At 40.8% G+C, this 24,453-nt stretch overlaps 2 protein-coding genes across 4 annotated transcripts; both read left to right on the forward strand.

The window, feature by feature from the left end:
• The first annotated feature begins 118 nt into the window (after nt 1-118).
• On the forward strand, nt 119-13,063 carry LOC133537459 (presenilin-associated rhomboid-like protein, mitochondrial). The gene is made up of 10 exons (XM_061878478.1): nt 119-298; nt 3,735-3,927; nt 3,991-4,131; nt 4,201-4,249; nt 4,349-4,444; nt 8,850-8,999; nt 9,091-9,161; nt 9,225-9,326; nt 9,408-9,505; nt 12,390-13,063. Exons 1-10 carry the CDS (start codon nt 225-227, stop codon nt 12,493-12,495), a joined length of 1,080 nt encoding a protein of 359 aa, XP_061734462.1. The 5' UTR covers nt 119-224; the 3' UTR covers nt 12,496-13,063.
• A 3,128-nt stretch (nt 13,064-16,191) lies between these two features.
• On the forward strand, nt 16,192-24,343 carry LOC133537460 (claudin-19-like). Of its 3 annotated transcripts, none has more exons than XM_061878480.1 (6): nt 16,192-16,414; nt 19,014-19,252; nt 19,330-19,494; nt 21,501-21,582; nt 23,751-23,864; nt 24,112-24,343. In XM_061878480.1, exons 2-6 carry the CDS (start codon nt 19,036-19,038, stop codon nt 24,209-24,211), a joined length of 678 nt encoding a protein of 225 aa, XP_061734464.1. In that variant the 5' UTR covers nt 16,192-16,414; nt 19,014-19,035; the 3' UTR covers nt 24,212-24,343. The 3 variants fall into 3 exon arrangements, with proteins under 3 accessions (XP_061734464.1, XP_061734466.1, XP_061734463.1); XM_061878479.1 differs by having other exon boundaries at nt 16,199-16,414; nt 19,020-19,252; XM_061878482.1 differs by lacking the exon at nt 23,751-23,864 and having other exon boundaries at nt 16,198-16,414; nt 19,020-19,252.
• The last annotated feature ends 110 nt before the right edge of the window (nt 24,344-24,453 follow it).

Raw genomic sequence — 24,453 nt, forward strand, 5'->3', positions numbered from 1 at the left:
TGCTCCTTGCATTTTACTTTGAAGGCAACGAAAGGAAATTAGGTTTGTGTCGTTAACCGTACCTTCACTAACGTGTTGTTTTGTTATTCAGAGTGTAAAGCTCTTCTATTCCTCTAAGCGTCGCTGTTGTTCATCCCGTCCAATCACCCTCTTCCGCCACGGCGCTACTACTGTGATCAGTCAGTGTCGGACTGTCGGGCCACCGGGGTCACCGTGCCCCCAACATGGCGTGGAGGAGCTACGTTGGCTTGTTCTGCCGGAGCAGCGAATACACTCTACGGAGTGTGAGGGGAGGCAGGTAGGAGACCTGGCTGAAGGGAGCTAGTCTGGCCGGGCTAAGAGGCTAAAGCTAGAGTTAGCATTGTTAGCATCAAGAAGAGTCAAAACAGTGAAACAGGTGTTAGCTGGCTAATGCTAGCTTGATGCTAACAAAACATAACAGCTCGCTTTAAGTAATTATTAGTAATTATTAACATTCTGTATGATTTATCCGCAAAAAAAGTCGTGTATTTGTTCTATAAAGTCATTCATTCATTCTTTGTACAGTACTACACTTTAGGTTTTATTACATTGTCATGTTTATTTTACCCATATTAGAAGTGTTCTGTATTTGTTTTTCATAATATGTATTTATTCGTGTGCCTGAACGTCCATCCATCAATTTTCTTCCGCTTATCCGAGGTCGGGTCACGAGGGCAGCAGTCTAAGCAGAGAAGCCCAGACTTCTCTGTCCCCAGCCACTTCGTCCAGCTCCTCCCGGGGGATCCCGAGGCGTTCCCAGGCCAGCCGGGAGACATAGTCTTCCCAACGTGTCCTGGGTCTTCCCCACAGCGTCCTTCCGGTCGGACGTGCTCTTAAAGGCCTACTGAAAGGAGATTTTCTTATTTAAACGGGGATAGCAGGTCCATTCTATATGTCATACTTGATCATTTCGCGATATTGCCGTACTTTTGCTGAAAGGATTTAGTAGAGAACATCCACAATAAAGTTCGCAACATTCGGTCGCTAACAGAAAAGCCCTGCCTTTACCGGAAGTCGCAGACAATGACGTCACAAGTTGATGGCTCCTCATATATTCACATTGTTTATAATGGGAGCCTCCAACAAAAAGAGCTATTCGGACCAAGAAAACGACAATTTCCCCATTAATTTGAGCGAGGATGAAAGATTTGTGTTTGAGGATATTGATAGCGACGGACTAGAAAAAAAAATAGTTAAAAAAAAAACGCGATTACATTTGGACGGATTCAGATATTTTTAGACACATTTACTCGGATAATTCTGGGAAATCCCTTATCTTTCTATTGTGTTGCTAGTGTTTTAGTGAGTTTAACAGTACCTGATAGTCGGAGGTGTGTGTCCACGGGTGTCTTGACGCCAATGTCTCAGGGAAGTCGACGGCAGCTTTATGGAGGGGGCAAGCTCAGCTGATCTCCGGTAAGAAGCGACTTTTTACCACAATTTTCTCACCGAAACCTGCTGGTTGACATTTGGTCGGGATCCATGTTCGCTTGACCGCTGTGATCCATAGTAAAGTTCCACCTCCAGGAATTTTAAACAAGGAATCACCGTGTGTTTGTGTGTCTAAAGGTTAAAGCTTCCCAACTCCATCTTTCTACTTTGACTTCTCCAATATTACTTGAACACATTGCAAAAGATTCAGCAACACAGATCTCCAAAATACTGTGTAATTATGCCGTTAAAGCAGACAATTTTTAGCAGTGTGTGTGTGTGCAGCGCTCATATTTCCTAACACTCCGTGACGTCACCTGTACACGTCATCATTACGCGACGTTTTCAAGAAGAAACTCCCGGGTAATTTAAAATTGCAATTTAGTAAACTAAAAATGCCGTAATGGCATGTGTTGCAATGTTAATATTTTATCATTGATGTATAAACTATCAGACTGCGTGGTGGGTAGTAGTGGGTTTCAGTAGGCCTTTAACAGCTCTTTAGGGAGGCGACGTGTAGGAGCAGCGGCTTTACTTTGAGCTCCCCCCGGATGACAGAGCTTCTCACCCTATCTCTAAGGGAGACCACCCGGCGGAGGAAACTCATTTCGGCTGCTTGTACCCGTGATCTTGTCCTTTCGGTCATAACCCAAAGCTCATGACCATAGGTGAAGATGGGAATGTAGATCGACCGGTAAATTGAGAGCTTTGCCTTCCGACTCAGCTCTTTCCTCACCACAACGGATTGAAACAGCGTAGGGCTGGGCCATATATCGATATACTTGAGGTATCGCGGGTTTGTTTCTGTGCGATATAGAAAGTGATTATATCGTGGTATCCGAATATACATTCTCACGCAGTTGCTTTTATCTGCGGGTATTGCACTAGAGGCTTTTCTCACTCTTTCTTGTCTCTCCTTCTGACAGAGACGTAAAAACAAGCACACCTTCTTACATACGTCACGTGTGCAACGTCACGCTCTCGCCCAGCAGAGAGGTGGCGACATGGTAACGTTAGCTGTGTTGCTAACGGTGCAGTGCTGGTGGTAATACGAGAGAGAGAAGGTGCGAATCTGGTAACAAATGGAGGAAGAATGAATTCCCAAGAAAAACAGCACAGTGTCCATCGTCTGGCGGTGGTTTAACTTCAAGCAGGAATATGTTCAACATTTATGCGGCAAAAGCGTTGCTAAAAAAAGTAGCAGCAGTGCTAATGTGCATTTGAAAAGTCAATTACTAGAGAATGAAGAGTGCTTGAAACTGCATGTCAACATCTCCGTTTGGTGCCACACCAACATAATGCCGAAGAAACTATTCAAGTTAAAGTTAAAGTACCAATGATTGTCACACACACACTAGGTGTGGTGAAATTTGTCCTCTGCATTTCACCCATCCCCTTGATTACCCCCTGGGAAGTGAGGGGATCAGTGGGCAGCAGTGATGCCGTGCCCGGGAATCATTTATGGTGACTTAACCCCCAATTCCAACCCTTGATGCTGAGTGCCAAGCAGGGAGGCAATGGGTCCCATTTTTATATAGTCTTTGGTATGACTCGGCCGGGATTTGAACTCCCAACCTACCGATCTCAGGGCGGACGCTAACCGCCAGGCCACTGAGTAGGTATTTCCAGATCAACACCGTATGAAAAAAAAAAATCAACAACAGAAGGTGATAACCATGAATTGATTACAGTGGACCCCGACTTAAACTAGTTGAAAAACTTATTTAGTGGTCAATTGTACAGAATATGTACTGTACTGTGCAATCTACTAATAAAAGTTTCAATCAATCAATCAAAGCTAATTTTTATTCGACAGTTATTGAAATATCTTGTGTGACATCATGCACAAAAGGTCATTTTATTTATTTTTAACTATTGTAGTGGCGTTCTGTACAAAAAGTGCACTTTAATTTAGTGATGTTTTAATAGGTCATCTTAGTGACATCATGCACAAAAGTTCACTTATAGCTTGTTTTAAAATGTCTCTGACAATCTTACACTTTCTGTTTTGGAAATGACATGAATGTTTGTGCCACTGCTGAACAACTGTCTAATTAATACAGTTTTGGTCAATTGACTTAGTTGTGACTTTCCACTCTGCATGAAAGTTTAAAAGAAGCATATATTATTGCAGTATGAACAACAATGTTTTAATGTAGACACATAGAATCATCATACTGCTACAGCGTCCGCATTACTGAAGACTTATTTGTGTTTAATAGTTCTGATGTGAATGGCAATGGTGAAACAGAGTTACATGTTGAAGTTCTCCGTGTGTCCAGCAGGTGGCCTCACAACTTCCAGCAGCATTGCAGCTTCAGGAAAGTCGCCAAGAAACCAGAAACCAAAAACGTTGGCGAGGAGGTACTACCCGGCCACTTTGAATCCACTAAAGCGGCGTTGCACCGGCAACCCCCTTCCAGATCGCCGCGCTCCTTCAGCCGTCTTCTCCGCCCTCTGGTCTTCACCGTGGGGGTAGATTACCTGCCGCCAGGTTGCTCTGTTGTCGGCGTGGTCGGGTGGTGACTGTCGTGTCAGTTTACAGGCTGCTCCTTCGGCTCGGCGGCCATCTGGCAGTACGAATCGCTCAAGTCTCGCGTGCAGAGCTACTTCGACGGGCTGCGAGCCGATTGGTTGGACAAAGTGCGGCTGCCGAAGCGAGGAGAAGGCCACAAGGAAGTGAGCGGCGAGGACACGTGACGATGATACACATATTGCCTTGTCTCTGATTGGCTCTTTGCGTTTCAGCTCATTCAATTCTGGAACAGTTTGAGTGAAGGTCAGCGGACAGTCACAGGTGAGCTACTTTTCCCTTCACTTCTTATTGTGACATTATCCACTTTGTGCCATTTTGTCTCTATTAAACGCAGAAATGTTTGTCTTTGATGCCCCGCAGGGATCATTGCAGCCAACGTCCTCGTGTTCTGCTGTTGGCGCCTGCCGGCACTGCAGCGCTCCATGATAAAGTACTTCACCGCTGACCCCGCCTCCAGTGAGTGTGTGTCCGCACCTCCTGATGATGACAAACTCCGTGTCATGGTAGAGTATGACGGGAAGTAGTAAATCAGGGTTTCAGCGAGTAATTAAAAAGCATTAAGAATTATTAAATAGATTTTGTGAAAGTTAAGGCCTTAAATGGAATTTTAAAAGCATTAAATACAATAAATAAACAAATTAGCAGGTGGGACCGCTATAGCTTACACACACACACACACACACACACACACACACACACACACACACACACACACACACACACACACACACACACACACACACAGTGAGAAGCACGGAAAAAAGATGATCTATAAAGCCAAATGTCCCTGTGTGGAAATATTTAATCTTGAAACTGAATAAGCAACAAGAGCCCATGAGCACGGACGAGCGACCAAGTATGCTGTGATGGCATTGGCAACAAAAAAGACAACAAAATAAACCACATGACATGTTTTTTTAAACTGGGGAAAAATGCACTTCAAGATGTTCAATATTTATTTGAAGTGCAATTTTTGTTAACAGAGATTGAGAGGCCATTTTATTTTTGTTTGTCTACCTATTTAGGACACTTAGGTTATTGACCTTCCAATTACAGTGGTAAAACAGACTAAAGTAATGAAAAATATTAATCAGAATCATAATATTTTTTATTGTCACTGATTGAGAATGGGTTCACCAACTAGGAATTTTACTTGGTGCAATTGTATAATTAAAAGATGTTTATTGCATTTTATAGGGTCACTTGCATAGTTATTAACTTAAAATTTAATTATCCCGCAGTGGGGAAAATGATGTGGTTGCAGATTCCAAAAGTCCACGGAAATTCAGGTAAAAACTCATTAACGAGGGTAACATTAAAGAAAAAAAAGGACATAAAAGACATTAAAAGAGAACAGAGCTGATGGAACCAGCTGCTACTTCAGCAACACCATTTCTACATACAGCTACAAAAGTAAAACACAACAAAAAATTTGAAAAAATTATACATATTGCGCACAGGCGATCGCACCATGTATAAGCAAACATCAAAAGAAAAACATAATTTAAACACCCAAATACGCCAAGGTAGCACGGTCAGAGACAGGGGCGGACCTGTGCCAGGCTGCCCACTAGCTCTAGGCCAATGTCTGGTCTGCACGGATGAGCAAGATTCCGTCCAGGGAAACCAAAGTTTTTGATACATGCTCATCCAGCCAGGGCTCTGTGAAGCTAGTCCAGCCCAGCTCCTAATTCTGGCTCCGCAGACCCATCTCTTCCTCTCTACGTGGACTCCGGTGTGGGAGAAATCCAGCAGCTGATCTCGCGAGCAAACAATCGAGCCATGCCCAAAATTGTCGTTAAAAGCAGATCCAAAAACCTACAAAAGAACATTAAAAACAGCACGAAGTGCCATTGCTTGTTGTGCAATCTCGAACTGAAAGGTAGAAATCAAGAAGGAAAGATCAAGAACACAAAAGAGGACACACGAAGAGCAGAGCTCCTGCAATTAGCAGCCACTACAGCGGCGCCTTCTTGGAAATACAAACCCCGTTTCCATATGAGTTGGGAAATTGTGTTAGATGTAAATATAAACGGAATACAATGATTTGCAAATCCTTTTCAACCCATATTCAATTGAATGTGCTACAAAGACAACATATTTGATGTTCAAACTTATAAACCTTACTAATTTTTTTGCAAATAATAATGAACTTAGAATTTCATGGCTGCAACACGTGCCAAAGTAGTTGGGAAAGGGCATGTTCACCACTTTGTTTCATCACATTTTCTTTTAACAACACTCAATAAACCTTTGGGAACTAAGGAGACACATTTTTGAAGCCTTTCAGGTGGAATTCTTTCCCATTTTTGTTTTATCTACAGCTTACCTACAGCTATCTACTGTTTTATCAACAGTCCGGGGTCTCCGTTGTAGTATTTTAGGCTTCAAAATGCGCCACACATTTTCAATGGGAGACAGGTCTGGACTGCAGGCAAGCCAGTCTAGTACCCGCACTCTTTTATAATGAAGCCACGCTGTTGTAACAAGTGACTTGGCATTGTCTTGCTGAAATAAGCAAGGGCGTCCATGATAACGTTGCTTGGATGGCAACATATGTAGCTCCAAAACCTGTATGGACCTTTCAGCATTAATGGTGCCTTCACAGATGTGTAAGTTACCCATGCCTTGGGCACTAATGCACCCCCATACCATCACAGATGCTGGCTTTTCAACTTTGCACCTAGAACAGTCCTGATGGTTCTTTTCCTCTTTGGTCCGGAGGACACGACGTTCACCGTTTCCAAAACCAATTTGAAATGTGGACTCGTCAGACCACAGAACACTTTTCCACTTTGCATCAGTCCATCTTAAATGATCTCGGGCCCAGCGAAGCCGGTGGCCTTCCTGGGTGCCGTTGATAAATGGCTTTGGCTTTGCATAGTAGTTTTAACTTGCACTTAAAGATGTAGTGACAAACTGTAGTTACTGACCGTGGTTTTCTGAAGTGTTCCTGAGCCCCTGTGGTGATGTCCTTTACACACAGATGTCGCTTTTTGATGCAGTATAACGAAGGTCCGTTATATCATCGCTTACGTGCAGTGATTTCTCTAGATTCTCTGAACTTTTTGATGGTATTACAGACCGTAGATGGTGAAATTCCTAAATTTCTTGCAATAGCCAGTTGAAAAATGTTGTTCTTCAACTGTTTGACAATTTGCTCACATATTTGTTCACAAAGTGGTGACCATTTCCCAATCCTTGTTTGTGAATGACTGAGCATTTCACGGAAACTGCTTTCATACCCAATCATGGCACCCGCCTGTTCCCAATTAGCCTGCACACCTGTGGGATGTTCCAAATAAGTGTTTGATGAGAATTCCTCAACTTTATAAGTATTTATTACCACCTTTCCCAACTTCTTTGTCACATGTTGCTGGCATCAAATTCTAAAGTTAATGATTATTTGCAAAAAAAAGTGTTTATCAGTTTGAACATCAGATATGTTGTCTTTGTAGCATATTCAACTGAATATGGGTTGAAAATGATTTGCAAATTATTGTATTCCGTTTATATTTACATCTAACACAATTTCCCAACTCTAATGGAAACGGGGTTTGTAAAACAATTACATTAATGTTTAATATAGCCACATTTAATCTGAACTTTACAACTATTCATTATTATCATTGTCAAACGCTTAATATACGGAAAATTATATACTTTTGACTAAATGTAACAACTATCGGCAGTCAGACATGGGCATAACATTAGTTTTAAGTTGCTTTAAAAAAACATACAATTAGCGGATTTTCCGGACTATAAAGCAGCACCCACTAAATTTTAGTAGACAAAATTAATTTTACCATGTATAAGCGGCACCAGACTATAAGCCGTAATTATATACTTTGCGACATGAGTTATTTACACCGTAAGATTCTATAAATGTTTATTTATATACTTTAATAGTTTCTAAACAGTGTCTGTAATACAGGGTTAAATCCGCTGATTAAAAACAATACAGAAGTCCTTGTCATGGACCCACTAGCTGCGGAAGCTAGCTTTCCAATCAGCTAAACAGACTCAATAACTCCACTGTGACATTTTGGTGAACTTACAAAACTGAAACTATTCACAAAGAATGCCGTTATAAGTTAATAATACTAACACAGACACATGTAAGCATGTTAGCATATTAGCTCATGCTAACGTTGTTAGCGTCATTACATGACAATAGCACGTACACATATGGAAAGCACTCCTACAGACATCACACATGGGACGGCTTAGTAATTATAAACAGTTTTAGTTATATTGTAAAACTTGCAAACATTGCTTGGAGTGAGCATGAGGAATCCATACGAGTAGAAACTGTGTGGACGGCTAGAAGACTAAATAACACTTGGGTTAATTATTTTATTTTTAAAAGCTCTACTGAAAAATCCAAGGATGCTGCAGCACATAAAGTGAGCAAATTTGTCCAAAAGAACAATATTTTTGCTTGTTTTTTTTAAATAAAATTATTTGTATTATTGCCGTCAGCGAAGAAAAGACCATGATTTAGCCGCAGAGTTTAAAGTGTAGAAAAATTGTAACGGTGGTTTATAGTCTGGGTTTTACGGTAGATTTTCTGACACCTGCAGAAACCCTGTAAATGGCACACCTTCTAGCTGGATTTCGCCCTAGTGTGTGAATGTGAGTGTGAATGTTGTCTGTCTATCTGTGTTGGCCTTGCGATGAGGTAGTGATTTGTCCAGGATGTAAACCGCCTTCTGCCCAAATGCAGCTGAGATAGGCTCCAGCACCCCCCGCGACCCCAAAAGGGACAAGTGGTAAAAAATGGATGGATGGATGGATGGATCTCCCCAGTAGTCATAAAAGGTTGAGGTTGGACTGAGTGTAACTTCTGATGCTCCTGCAGAGACGCTGTGCTCGCCCATGCTGCTGTCCACCTTCAGCCACTTTTCCTTCTTCCACATGGCCGCCAACATGTACGTCCTGTGGGGCTTCTCCAGCAGCGCCGTCTCCATACTGGGCAGGGAGCAGTTCATGGCCGTCTACCTTTCTGCGGGTACGAGGGAAAGAAAAGGGTGCGCGGGACCCTTCCCAGGTACACGGGACCCTTCCCTGGTACACGCTGACACTGTCGTCTCTGTGCACAGGTGTCATTTCCACCTTTGTCAGCTACGTGAGCAAGATGGCCAGCGGGAGGTTGGGTCCTTCTCTCGGAGCGGTGAGTCTTAAACTGTTCACGTTTGATTGAGGATGAATTGTTCAAATGTGCGTGTGTTTGCAGTCTGGCGCCATCATGACCGTCGTGGCTATAGTTTGCACCAAAATGCCAGAAGCCAAACTGGCCATCATTTTCCTCCCCATGTTAACCTTCACTGCTGCTAACGTAAGACTGTCTATTTATCTATCTGTCCAAGCGCTTGTCTAGCCATCCTTTCACTCTGCTGTCCCCTAACTCTGTGTCCAGGCGCTAAAGGCCATCATCGCCATAGATACGGCCGGTTTGGTGTTGGGGTGGAAAATTTTTGACCACGCTGCTCATTTGGGTGGAGCCCTTTTTGGCATGTAAGTATCCATCCATCCACTTATCCATCCATCCATTTTCTACCGCTTATTCCCTTTGGGGTCGCGGGGGGCGCTGGTGCCTATCACAGCCACAAACGGGCAGAAGGCGGGGTACACCCTGGACAAGTCGCCAGCTCATCGCAGGGCCAACACAGATGGACAGACAACATTCACACTCACATTCACACACTAGGGATCATTTAGTGTTGCCAATTAACCTATCCCCAGGTGCATGTTTTTGGATGTAAGTAACTTGTGTCAAAATCAGTTAAAGCTGCAGTAAACATCTGGTCCTAAATTAGGCGCTGTTGTCACAGCTGATTTAAATACCATTAGAGTGGAAAAAAAAGTTGCATTTGTATTAAAACTATTATCAGGTATATCTGATTTATGACACCAAAAGATTTAGAAAGTCCATCCATCTAACCATTTTCTATCGCTTATTACTTTTGGGGTTGCGGGGGGCGCTGGTGCTTATCTCAGCCACAAACGGGCGGAAGGCGGCGTACACCCTGGACAAGTCGCCTCCTCATCGCAGAGACTTCGAAAGTTTGTGAGCAAATAGATGTAATTATAGTATCAATCTCACGGATATATTCCCGAGCCATTTTGAGAGATAATGGCGAAGCCAATCCCGTGATCCGTGACACAGTTAGCAACCAGAGATCCCTTCCCCATCAACAATGGATGGATGGATTTTATTGTCATTGCACAAGTACAACAAAATTTAATTTTCAGCACAAACCCGTTTAATATTAGACAAACATTCTACAGGACTACAGAACAGGAACACTGATGCTGATGTGAATCAAGCAGACTTTGTGAGAGCCAACAAATACTTTGGAAAATAAATTCTTTTTCAAAACTTTGAATTTTTGAGCCTAAACACAAAGAGGATGAGAACTGTAATACGTTTTTAGAAGCTGAGTGCTTAATAAATGTAGCTTTATTGAAAAACTATGGCATCAGCAGCATTGCTCGGTGCTAAACATACAAACTGCCATATTTTCCAGACTATAGAGCGCACCCATATATTAGCCTCACTCAATATATATGTTTTCCATATATTGCCCTGACTCTAAGCCGCAGATAAAGAGGTGGTGAAATTAGTTACTTACACAGAAAAACATCTGTAAATGTTTATTTACAGGCATGGGATTTTTCTGTCTATAGTTGGAAATCCTTCTTTTTATCTCTGTAAAAATATAAAAAAATAATTTACATTTATCCCGACCTACAATGTGTGTTAAAATCTTGATCCGTCTCTTTGCCATAGCAGCCAACAACTACGTTTTTTACGTAGAGAGTACAGTATTTGATTATCCGGTGGTAAAAATCATGGTTTTCCATTAAGAACTATTAACTTAAAAATCAAAGCTACGTCGTGAAGCAACTCCACGGACGGGACGAAATGTACTAGAAACATCAATGACGATTGGTTGGTTTACATATAATAAAATCCATGATTGGTTGGTTGGTTTACTAGGATGACTCACGATTGGTTAAGATTAGGGCAAAACATTACGGACAGGCCAATCAGTGGCAAGATAGGGTGGGTCCTCAAACCAAGAAGGGAAATCACAACAGACATCCCAAATGACGATGAGAGAGTCGGAGAAGAGAAAAGGGAATATTCAAGCAGGCGATTTATATATATAAAAAAAAATTCTGGAAGATGGCAGAGGGATTTTCTTCCTTAGGATTTTTTTAGCGATGCAGACGACGTCCAGGAAACCCACAATGCGTCTCCTTGGCTACATTTAGACAAATGTATGCGTCTGGATAAAACATTAATTTGAGTTGTTTACCATGTGAGCCCAAATCAAAACTGCTCTCGACATGGAAGACGTAAACTACGTATTTAAGAACACACATGATTGTGGCAGACATGTGATGACTTTTGCTACAGTATAGCCTGTCTAAATGCTACATTTAATTTTCATTGGTGTTTTAGAACAAGACAGTAGCTGACATTTTGTTAATTATTTCTGCTGTTTATATTTTGACATTGAATAGTTGAATCATTTTGAAACATAAACAACATGACTGCAAGATATTTGTTATTTCATGCTATAAATCACAAATGGCTTTTCAGATAAAAGAATATTTTTTGTACTCGATGGTTTTTGCATTTGGACCAGTTAGAAGTGTAGAGGGAGTCAAAGAGACAGAAATTGTCTATAAAATCCAAGGCAGAATACACTAAAGCAGAAAACAAAAAGGAAAATGCACGCTTTAGTTCAATTGTTAGCTGACTTTGCTAGCGTTTATTTACGAGTTACAATTAATAAACAACAAAAAAAGAGAGACGGTATGTGTTCTTGTCCTACATGAATGATAGACAAAAGTAAAACAATTAAAGTTCCCCTTTTTAAAATCTCATATTTATACAGTATCATTCATTCTGAATGGTTGTTTTTACTATGCCAGCTGAAAATAATTAAGATCAATTGTATTATAGCATATTTGTTTATTCGTGTAATGAATTCATATTTTGTTAATGCGCCAAAGTCCCCATCCTAACACCAACATGGGTCCATCAATTCTTTTGGACAGTCCATGTCCACGCCACGGCGTGGCGAAGTTGGGAGAGTGGCCGTGCCAGCAATCTGAGGGTTAATGCTTCAATACCCACCTTCTACCATCCTAGACACGTCCGTTGTGTCCTTGAGCAAGACACTTCACCCTTGATCCTGATGGGTCCTGGTTTGCGCCTTGCATGGCAGCTCCCGCCTTCAGTGTGTGAATGTGTGTGTGAATGGGTGAATGTGGAAATACTGTCAAAGTGCTTTGGGCTCCTTAAAAAGGGGTAGAAAAGCGCTCTACTAGTACAACCATTTACCATTTATAACTCGCTCCGTCCATCCTCTCTCTCCTCTCCCAGCTGGTACGTCACATTTGGACACGAGCTCATTTGGAAGAACCGGGAGCCTTTTGTCAAGTTATGGCACGAGCTGAGGACAGGCAGCGGCGGCAAAGGCGGCCATTGAGGAGGCCCCGAGTAGGATGCGGAATGAACTGAGGGGATCAAAGCGGTCCCAACATGTAAACCGATTAAATAGTTGCTCAGACTATTTGGTGACTTGAACACCACGGGGCATCACCATTCATGAACACCAAATATCACAGAGGATTTTGTTCATTATTTCCCCCTCTCTAAGCACTAACACATGTGTATCCAAAATTTTTATACTCAGGTCTGAATACAGAAAAAAATGTTTTGGGCCGTTGGGTCACTGAGATGCATTTTATACATTAAAGATGCTAAAACCAAGCCAATGTGCATCAACGATATCTGCAGTAAACAAAATAGGCACGATTTATCCCTGTGTAGCAGAGCAAATTAGTGTAATACATTACAATATGTCATGAATATTTTATTTTCCAAATAAAAAAGGAGTCACCCCGAGGCCACACGTTGGACACCCCTGCTCTGACGGCTTGAAAAATGATGTTTAAGGACGTTCTTCGAGATATTCATTACTTTGTTGATTTTCTGGCTTGATGTTGGGTTTTAATGTGATAATACTGATATTAAAACACTTTTTTCTGTCTTCATTGGCGTTGAAAGAGTCATGTTTGATGATTGTCCACTTTGCAGACCTGCAAACAAAAAATGTTTGACTGTCTGAAGTCCACAAACCGTGACACACACGCACGCTTCTTTACTGAAAGCACTTTTTTTTCTTGGTAAACATTGCAGAGCAGGGAGGCCCAAAGTGGGACCCGCATTTCGTTTTGCCCGCTAAAGGATGGCTACCAAATTCATTACATACTCATACTGCAAATCATTAATGGCCTACCTGCAAGGCTGCACTGTAAAAAAAAAAAGAGGCAGAATTTACTGTAAAAACCTGGCAGCTCAGTCGCCAATAATCTACTATGAATATAACTAGTACTGTTTTTCGATTTTGAGTAATTCACTGCAATAACAGCAAATGTTGATTTTACGGTAAAAAAAATTTGCGTCTCAGTCGCTAGAATTTTGCAGTAAAAATAACAGTGGTACTGTGGTTCACTTTATAGTACTGTAAAGAAAAAAAATGACAAAGTTTTTCTGTAACAAAAAAAAAAAAAGCTTAGTAGCCAAAATTTTACCGTAAAAATAACAGTGGCACTGTTTTTCAATTGACACTGTATAAACAGGGAACATAGATTTTACGGTAGCAGCTCAGCCGCCAGAATTTTGCTGTAAAAATAACAGTGGTACTGTTTTTCAAGTTATACTAATGCACTGTAAAACAATGGCTATAGATGTTACTGTAGTAACATGGCAGCTCAGTCGCCAAAAATTTACCATAACATCATCAGTGGTATTATTTATTTTTTGTATCAACAGTAATTCACAGTAAAAACAGGGAACATAGATTTATGGTATACAAGTAGCAGCTCAGTCGCTAAAAGTTTACCTTTAAAAAGTTTCATTTTTCAATTTATTTATTTTTTTCAATTCACTGTAAAAACTGGTAATGTGGATTTGCAGCTCAGTTGCCAGAATTTTGCAGTAAAAATAAGTGGTACTGTTTTTCAAGTTTTAGTAATGCACTGAAAGGAAAAAAACGTGGGGGGATTTTTTTCTTTAAAAAAACTGGCAGCTCAGCCGCCAAACTTACCATAAAGATAACTGGTATCGTTTTTCAATTCACAGTAATGCACTGTAAAAACAGGAAACATAGGTTTTACGGTAAAAAAAAAGCAGCTCAATCTCCAGAATTTTGCCGTAAAAATAACAGTGGCATTGTTTTTCAAGTTATAGTAATGCACTATAAAAACAATGGCCATAGATGTTACTCTAATAACATGACAGCTCAGTCGCCAGAGTTTTGTGGTAAAAATAACAGTGGTATCACTTTTCTATTTACAGTAAGTCACTATAAAAAGAGGGCATGTAGATTTTAAGGTATACAAGTACGTTCAGTCGCCAGAGTTTCGCAGCAAAAATAACAGTGGGACTGTTTTTCAACTTACAGTAACGCACTGTAAAAAAAATATGGCTGTTTTTTTTACAAAAAAACATCTGGTAGCTCAGTTGCCTAGAAATATACCAAATAAATAACATTGGCACCGTCTTTTAATTTACAGTAATGCACTGTAAAAAACAATGGCCTTAGATTTGATGGTAAAAAAAATGGTAGGTCAGCCACTAGTATTTAAAGGCCTACTGAAATTAGATTTTCCTATTTAAACGGGGATAGCAGGTCCATTCTATGTGTCATACTTGATCATTTCGCGATATTGCCATATTTTTGCTGAAAGGATTTAGTAGAGAACATTGACGATAAAGTTCACAACTTTTGGTCGCTAATAAAAAAGCCTTGCCTGTACCGGAGGTAGCAGACGATGTGCGCGTGACGTCATGGGTTGTGGAGCTCCTTACATCCTCACATTGTTTAAAATCATGGCCACCAGCAGCGAGAGCGATTCGGACCGAGAAAGTGACGATTTGCCCATTAATTTGAGCGAGGATGAAAGATTCGTGGATAAGGAAAGTGAGAGTGAAGGACTATGAAAAAAAAAAAAAAACTACACGGCAGAGCGATTCAGATGTTATTAGACAAATTTACTAGGATAATTCTGGAAAATACCTTATCTGCTTATTGTGGTACTAGTGTTTTAGTGAAAGTCGGAGGGGTATGGTGACTGCCAGTGTCTCAGAGGAAAGCCACGTTTCTCGACGAGGCGGAGCAAAGGCAGCCGTTGGGGCCGGGCTGAGATATTTTTTTTTCCCCCTCCTCCACGGTGGACGCATCCCACGTTCGGGGAGGGCCGGTCGGAGGAGGCAAGAGAGTCCGCAGCTGCCTCTTTGACAGGTGCACGAGGAATGATGCAAGCTCTCCGCTCATGTCTACGGAAAGAGCTGACTTATTACCACAATTTTCTCACCGAAACCTGCCGGTTGACATGTGGTAGGGAACCATGTTCGCTTGACCGCTCTGTTCCATAGTAAAGCTTCATCGTCATCTTTCGGGAATGGAAACAAGGAAACACCGGCTGTGTTTGTGTTGCCAAAGGCGGCTGCAATACACCGCTTCTCACCTACATCTTTCTTCTTTGATGTCTCCATTAGTAATTGAACAAATTGCAAAAGATTCAGCAACATAGATGTCCAGAATACTGTGTAATTATGCAATTAAAGCAGACGACTTACAGCTGGGATCAGGGCTGGAACAAAATGTCCGCTACAATCCGTGACGTCACGCGCCCGCGTCATCATACCGCGACGTTTTCAACAGGATACTTCGCGCGAAATTTAAAATTGTAATTTAGTAAACTAAAAAGGCCGTATTGGCATGTGTTGCAATGTTAATATTTCATCACTGATATTTAAACTATCAGACTGCGTGGTCGGTAGTAGTGGGTTTCAGTAGGTCTGTGGTGCAGTTTGTCAATTCGCAGTAATTTTACGGTAAATTTCTTTGGACTGAGCTGCTAGTTTGTCTTAATCTATTGAATCTGACAATCTCTACCACATTTTATTTCCAGAAGGCGGCATGAAGCTAAAATCTTCAGTAGTGGTGCTGTCGCATTGTAAAAATTGCTGTTTGGCCCACAGATCGTTTGCATATTTTCACTTTGGCACCCCTGGTTTAGAGTCAAGTCATGTTTCCATGACAACAGAGCGGATGCTAACACCTTTTAAACCTACTTTGTCTTCACCTCGGCTTGTGTTGCTGATGAAGACCAGCCTGCACAGATTGTGAAACTGGCTGCTTTTGAAGCGTCAACAACGATGTGTGTTCTGGAGGGCCGACCTTCTGTGGAGTTCATCGACCCGAAACGCTAAAGCGGCTCAGAGTTCCAGATCAGATTTCGCACCCGGAGCTGTCACATCTCAAAAGACGACCTGAAAGGAAGAACTTTGAAGAAAAGCACTTGGCACTCCGGTTGGCCTCCAGACTTGAGTGGACGGTAAGAAGACCAGATGTTTGCTTTTGTAGACTTTAGTACAGTGGTTCTCAAACTGTCTTCACCAATTACCTCCTCAGAAAATACTTGGCTCTCCAACTACCACCATAACTACCAACATTCAAACATAATAGCGTAGTAGGCCCACATATTCATTAAAAACAAGGCAGAGGTGTTATTTAACAAGTATATTGAATAATTTGGGCACTGTACCATTCCACACAGTTTGAACAGTAACACTGTGTTTGAATATTTAGGTGATTTTTTTGGCGTACCACTAGATGGAGCATGTATACCACAGTTTAAGAATTACTGATTTAGTGTAAAAGCACACCTTTGAAACAGGATGTGGTTTAAGTCGGTCACCAAGGACTCACTTGGATTAGAACCAATGACACACTTGTCTCATTCTGGAAGCTAGGACAGGACTTTTGAAGAACATAGAAAAATACCTCAAAGTCTGTCTATAAAAAGAGTTAAAGTACCACTGATAGTCACACACACACTAGGTGTGGTGAAATTAACCTCTGCATTTGACCCATCTCCTTGTTCACCCCATGGGAGGTGAGGGGAGCAGTGAGCAGCAGCAGTGGCCGCGCTCAGGAATCATTTTGGTGATTGAACACCCAATTTCAACCCTTGATGTTGAGTGCCAAGCAGGGAGGTAATGGGTCCCATTTTTATATTCTTTGTTATGACTCGGCTGGGGTTTGAACTCACGACTTACCGATCTCAGGGCGGACACTCTAACATCAAGGCATAAGCTCCTGAACGTGCACCGTTATCTGGACCTGGACCAACATGTACAGTGGTCTAAAATCCCTCTATTTGCGAACTTTTCAGTTTACGAACATTTAGATCGCGCCGAATATGCCTGTGTGCGAACACCTCTTTTATTTTGTGTCCCGCCGGCCTGCCATTTTGTGCCTGCTCGTATTAAAAAGGTAGAGGAAGCCGGCGTCGTACCACAGCAAGTTTTTAATTGTGATGAGAAATGATTTTTCTGGAAAAATACGCCAAAGCGGACCTGTTTAACAGCGGAAGAGAAGACTACCTCACGTTCAGCGGTACCTCTTCCAAAAGCACACACGTACACAGACCCACACCCCCTCGCTCCTTTATCTCCACTCGTGAGCTGCTCCTAATGTTTGATACACAGTACAGTATAGCACTTTTTTATCGTGTTCAAAGTGTAAGAAAAAATTGGACTTTGTTGTTGTTAGTCATATTTACATTGTTATTAATTTGTTAACTGGATGTTCCACTGCAGTTTAGACGTTGTGCATAAGAAGATAAATGTTGTCTTGAGTGTCAGGTAGCATTATGGTTGTTAAAGTTAAAGACTTTTGTGATTTCTGATCATTTGTGAGGGCACCAAAGGGACTTCGGTGCAGCGTGTACAGCACAGTTCAGCTTGTCATTGTTGTTTTGGCCTGTTAACAAAGATAAGGTTAATTCATCACCACCTAATGTTTGATACACAGTACAGTATAGCACTTTTTATTGTGATCAAAGTGTAAGAAAAATATGGACTTTGTTGTTGTTAGTCATATTTACATTGTTATTAATTTGTTAATTGGATGTTCCACTACAGTTTAGACGTTGTGCATAATAAGATAAATGTTGTTTTGAGTGTCAGGTAGCATTATGGTTGTTAAAGTTAAGGACTTTTGTGATTTCTGATCATTTGTGAGGGCACCAAAGGGACTTCGGTGCAGCGTGTACAGCACAATTCAGCTTGTCATTGTTGTTTTGGCCTGTTAACAAAGATAAGGTTAATTCATCACCGCCTAATGTTTGATACACAGTACAGTATAGCACTTTTTATTGTGATCAAAGTATAAGAAAAATATGGACTTTGTTGTTGTTAGTCATATTTACATTGTTATTATTTTGTTAACTGGATGTTCCACTGCAGTTTAGATGTTGTGCATAAGAAGATAAATGTTGTCTTGAGTGTCAGGTAGCATTATGATTGTTACAGTTAAGGACTTTTGTGATTTCTGATCATTTGTGAGGGCACCAAAGGGACTTCGGTGCAGCGTGTACAGCACAGTTCAGCTTGTCATTGTTGTTTTGGCCTGTCAACAAAGATAAGGTTATTTCATCACCACCTAATGTTTGATACACAGTACAGTATAGCACTTTTTATTGTGTTTACAGTGTAAGAAAAATTTGGACTTTGTTGTTGTTAGTCATATTTATATTGTTATTAATTTGTTAACTGGATGTTCCACTGCAGTTTAGACGTTGTGCATAAAAAGATAAATGTTGTCTTGAGTGTCAGGTAGCATTATGGTTGTTAAAGTGAAGGACTTTTGTGATTTCTGATAATTTGTGAGGGCACCAAAGGGACTTCGGTGCAGCGTGTACAGCACAGTTCAGCTTGTCATTGTTGTTTTGGCCTGTTAACAAAGATAAGGTTAATTCATCACAACCTAATGTTTGATACACAGTACAGTATAGCACTTTTTATTGTGATCAAAGTATAAGAAAAATATGGAGTTTGTTGTTTTTAGTCATATTTACATTGTTATTAATTTGTTAACTGGATGTTCCATTGCAGTTTAGACGTGCATAAGAAGATAAATGTTGTCTTGAGTGTCAGGTGACTTGTGAGCAGCATGGCGGTGGGCCTGCAGGTGGTGGGTCTGGTTCTGGGCGTGCTGTCATGGTGTCTGCAGTCCAGCTGCACGTCCTCGCAGCTGTGGAAGGTGAGCAGCCAGGCCGAGTCGGTCACCAGCAGCCAGTGGTACTATGAGGGGCTGTGGACCATCTGCGCCGCCACCTCGCTTGGCTCGGTCCAGTGCAACAAGTTCAAGACGCTTCTGGGCCTGCAAGGTGAGGACCCGCCGTCGAGTGCACGCCGAAACAACAGGTGGCGCCAGGACAAAGTTGTAACAGTCCGTGCGGTCCAGTCCACGTGCAGGTGTGCCGGGCCTTGATGATCATGTCTATGGTGCTGAGCTTTGCCGCCATCATCGTGTCCGTGTTGGGACTCAAGTGCACCAAGATCGGCAGGACCTCGGACCAGGTCAAAGGTCAAATCGTCTTGAGTGGAGGTGCCGTGTTCATCCTGTCAGGTGTGACCCACTGAAGCATCACTGCCAACACCAAGAACGCAATCAACTCTCTCTGTGTGTGTGTGTGTGTGTGTGTGTGTGTGTGTGTGTGTGTGTGTGTGTGTGTGTGTGTGTGTGTGTGTGTGTGTGTGTGTGTGTGTGTGTGTGTGTGTGTGTGTGTGTGTGTGCATGAGGGGCCACTAGGGACATTAGTCAGAATTACCTCTCACACACACTACTGAAATGCTCTTTTTCACACTACTGAATTTTTTTCTCACACACGCTACTGAAATCCTCTCATACAAACTACAGAAATGTTTTCTGTTGCACACTACTGAAAGGCTCTCATACACTCAACTGATTTTTTTTTTTGCTCACACACTACTGAAATGCTCTTACCACACTACTGAATTTTTGTTCTCTCACACATGATACTGAAATCCTCTGACACAACTACTGAAATGTTTTCATACACACCACTGAAATCCTCTCACACAAACTACTGAAATCTTTTCAAACACACTATTGATTTTTTTTCTCTCTCACACACTACTGAAAGGCTCTCATTCACACTACTGGAATCCTCTCATACACTCAACTGATTTTTTTTCTCTCACACACTACTGAAATGCTCTTACCACACTGCACATCCTTTTCCATGGTACTGAAATCATCTTACACAACGACTGAAATGTTTTCATACACACCACTGAAATCCTCTCACACAAACTACTGAAATCCTTTCACACAAACTACTGAAATCCTCTCACACAAACTACTGAAATCTTTTCATACACACTATTGATTTTTTTCTCTCTTACACACTACTGAAATGCTCTTTTAATCAGTACCGAATTTTTTTCTCTCACACACGCTACTAAAATCCTCTCATACAAACTATTGAAATCCTTTTGTACACAGTGCTGAAATGCTCTCATGCACACTAGTAAAATGATTTCATACACACTACAGAAATTATTTCATACACACAACTTATTTTTTTCTCTCTCACACACACTACTGAAACCCTCTCACACAAACTACGGACAACTTTCCATACACACTACTGAAATCCTGTCATACAAACTACTGAAATCCTTTCATACACACTGCTGAAATCCCTTCATACACACTACTGAAATGCTCTCATACACAGGACTGAAATGCTCTCACCCACTCTACTGAAATCCTTTCATACAATCTACTGAAATCATCTCACTCACAATACTGAAAGCCTCTCATACACACTACGGAAATGTTTTCCTTTAAGACACACTCCTGAAATGTTTTTCTTTCACACACATTACTGAAATGCTCTCATACACACTACTGAAATTCTCTCATAAACACTACTGAAACACTATCACATAAACAACTGAAAAATGATCCTCTCACATGAATAAAACGCTCTCAGTCATACACTAGTGCAGGGGTAGGGAACCTATGGCTCTAGAGCCAGATGTGGCTCTTTTGATGACCGCACCTGGCTCTCAAAAAATCTTAGCTGACATTGCTTAACACAATAAGTAATGAATAATTTGGCTGGTAATCACAGTGTTAAAAATAACGTTCAAAATATAAAACATTCTCATGCATTTTAATCCATCCATCCATTTTCTACCGCACCTGTTCGAGAAGTCGCATTATTGGTAAGAAGTATTTTGTTTATTATTGGTTAGCTTCAGAATAAAAATGTTATTAAAAATAATAAGAGACTTATGTTACTCTAAAATGTTGTTAATAATTAAAAATGCATGCATTTAGTTGTATTCAGTGTTAGAAAAATATTATATGGCTCTCACAGAAAAACATTTTAAAATATTTAGCTTACATGGCTCTCTCAGCCAAAAAGGTTCCCGACCGCTGCACTAGTGTGTATGAAAGGATTTCAGTAGTGTGTGTGAGAGTTTTTCAGTAGTGTGTATGAGAGAGAAAAAAATCAGTGGTGTAAATGAGAAGATTTCCGTAGTGTATGTAAGAGGTGATTCAGAATAATGTGCCTAAACGCCCCTCATACGTGTGCTCAGGTCTCTTCACTCTGATCGCAGTGTCCTGGTACGCTGGAAGAGTCATCTATGACTTCAACAATCCTCTCCACAAAGGAATCAGGTCAGGGGGAAGATGAGAACACTGACAGAATCATGAGAATGGTTCAAAAGAGAAGTATTAGGATGATTGTGATGTGAATTCTCACAACGAGAACGATAATTGCTGAAAATGACAATTGAGGGTGAGAATATGAGAATCACGATGAAAATGAAGAATCCGAGGACAAATGATGAGAAGGATGAGGTGGCGAAAAGGACGTCGAAAATAACAGGCCTGATAATGGGCTGTAATCATGAAGTGATCCCGAAAGCGATGTTGATGATAATGTTCATGAGGATGATGGTAATTTTGATGAGGTGTTAAATAGTAAGCTTTGTGAAATTAAAATGCTGATACTGATGTAGGGCATGATAATGACTCATAACAAGGATTAAGAAGGTAAGTAATAAGGACCATGACGATGTCATTGTCATAAATTATTAACTTATGAGAATAATGACAACTGATAGCCTCGTAAATGTCAACATAATTCTTGTCACCACCTCATCGTCACCATCATTTTTGCAAATCGTCATCAGTCTCTTCATTCAACATGTTCATCATCATTCTCATCCACTTTATCAGCAGTATCAGTCTCCTCTTGTTTATTACTGGTATTCATTATTTTACCCGCTGATCAACATTACAAACACCTTTGAGTCACCACCTCATCAGAAGCATCATCATTCCCATCTGTTGTCATCATTCAAAGAAATTACTATCCACTACATCAGTATTATCATTCTCCTGAGTCATTGGTGTATGAGAACGATGACAATTGATGGGATTGATGCTGCCAAAAAGGTGGTGCCTCAAAGTATGATGTTACAACGATGATAATAATGAAATGATGTTGATAAAAACATGATTACCAATCGTGAAGAGAAGGAGAAAAACAAATGATGAGAACTATGATGACGATGACAATGAAGATAATTTAGAAGGAGATGATAATGATGATGATAATGGGCAATGGGTATGATGATATGATGATGATAACAGTTATGAGGATGGTGATCACTTCAATGAAGTGTTAAAATGATAATGAATGATGATAGCAGGCTGTTTTGAACAAAGAGAATGATAATACTGATGTGGGGGGTGGTATTTGATGGTAACGATGACATTTGATAAGAAAAATCATAAGGTGGTGACTCAAAGGGTGTCGATACGATGATGGTAAGGTTGATGAGGGTGTAAAATGATGAATACCAATACCAGTGAAGAGAAGGAGAAGGATAATACTGATAAAGTGCATGATCATTGATGAGAATCAAGATGACAAGGATGATGAACATATTGTACGAAGAGACTGATGATGATTTATAATAATGATAATGACTAAAATGCTGTTGACACTTGGCGAAGGATTTAATGATGGAAAATTATGATAGTACTGATAATGTCGTCGATGATAATGGTTATGCAGATAGTTATTTTAATCTGTGTTAAAATGATGCTGATGAGAAAATCATTGATAATAATGCTGATAGTGCCAAACACTACAGAGATCAAGAAATGAAGAATGATAATACTGAAGGGGATGAGGAAGTGGTGACTAAAAAGATGTTGAGGGTGAGAATCTGATGATACTAGTGTTGATCAGGGAGTGTACATTGGAACATGATGATAATACAGATGATAAAGTTGATGAGGTAGATGAGGTGTTGGACTGAGAATGAGGACATTAATGATGATATGGATAATGTTGGCGAACACACTAGACATCAGTTTGATGAAAGAAACGTGTAGAACGATGATGATGATGCTGATGATGATGTTGATGGGGTGGTGACTAAAGGGGTGTCGATACTTACAGGTATGAGGATAATGACGCATACCAACGATGATATGTGATTATCATTTTGGTGAGGTGTTGGAATGATGACGATGGGGACACTTATGATAATGCTCAGGCTGGTGAATACACCAGAGGTCATTGTGAATGAAGGCAATGAGGAGAACGACAATAGAAAGATTATTTTGTCATGAAAAGAATAATAGTGAATGAGGATGAGGATGATGAAATAATGATAATGAAATGTCAAAGTCAATGCACTGATGATCATTTTACTGAGACGGATGCTAACAGTAGTTATGGTGATAATTAGAATATTGCTAAGACACATTAGTGGATGATGATGATGATGATGATGATGATGATGATGATGATGATGAGTGTGCCGCAGGTACGAGTTGGGCACCGGTCTCTATCTGGGCTGGGGGGCCTCAGGTCTGGCCCTGCTCGCAGGTGCAATGCTGTGTTGTTCCTACAGGAGGAGCTCGTCCCAGCCTCCCGCGCGGTAATCCTGCATATTGCACTACATCACTCTGCACACAAGAGAGCGCTGCCATTCAAATTGAAGGATTTGTAAATATCAATCCCACCTGCTTGATGACGTCAATGCAAATACTTCATCACACAGTACAGTAACATGAATAACACATGTTATTAGCATGATTATAATATGTACCAAGAGTGTGTACGGAGCAAACCGTGTTACAGTTCCCAAAGTAAACATTGTTCTGTGATGTTATTTGTTCCCGCAGACATTTCTCTTACAACTACTCCAAAAACAACCAGGGCCAGCACAACATCTACACGGCCGCTTCCACCTTCGACAGCAGCACCGCCAAAGCCTACGTCTGACCTGCTCCCTGAACGCACTGTCACACAAATTAACACACTGATCGTGTACTACTTTTAAATATTTTATTATCGTGGGATTTCATAGTTTTTTTTAGTGCTCAACATATGATCTGTATTAAAACGTACAACTTTTGTGCAGTGTGAAATAATTTGATTGAATGTAACAAAGAATGTAAGAAGATGGGGGAGGGGGCATTTTGATAGTTTTCATTTTATATTCCATTTTGGTGAACGTTGAAGGT

The sequence above is a fragment of the Nerophis ophidion genome, linkage group LG18, assembly GCF_033978795.1.
Source record: "Nerophis ophidion isolate RoL-2023_Sa linkage group LG18, RoL_Noph_v1.0, whole genome shotgun sequence".
In the NCBI taxonomy this organism is placed as follows: domain Eukaryota; kingdom Metazoa; phylum Chordata; class Actinopteri; order Syngnathiformes; family Syngnathidae; genus Nerophis; species Nerophis ophidion.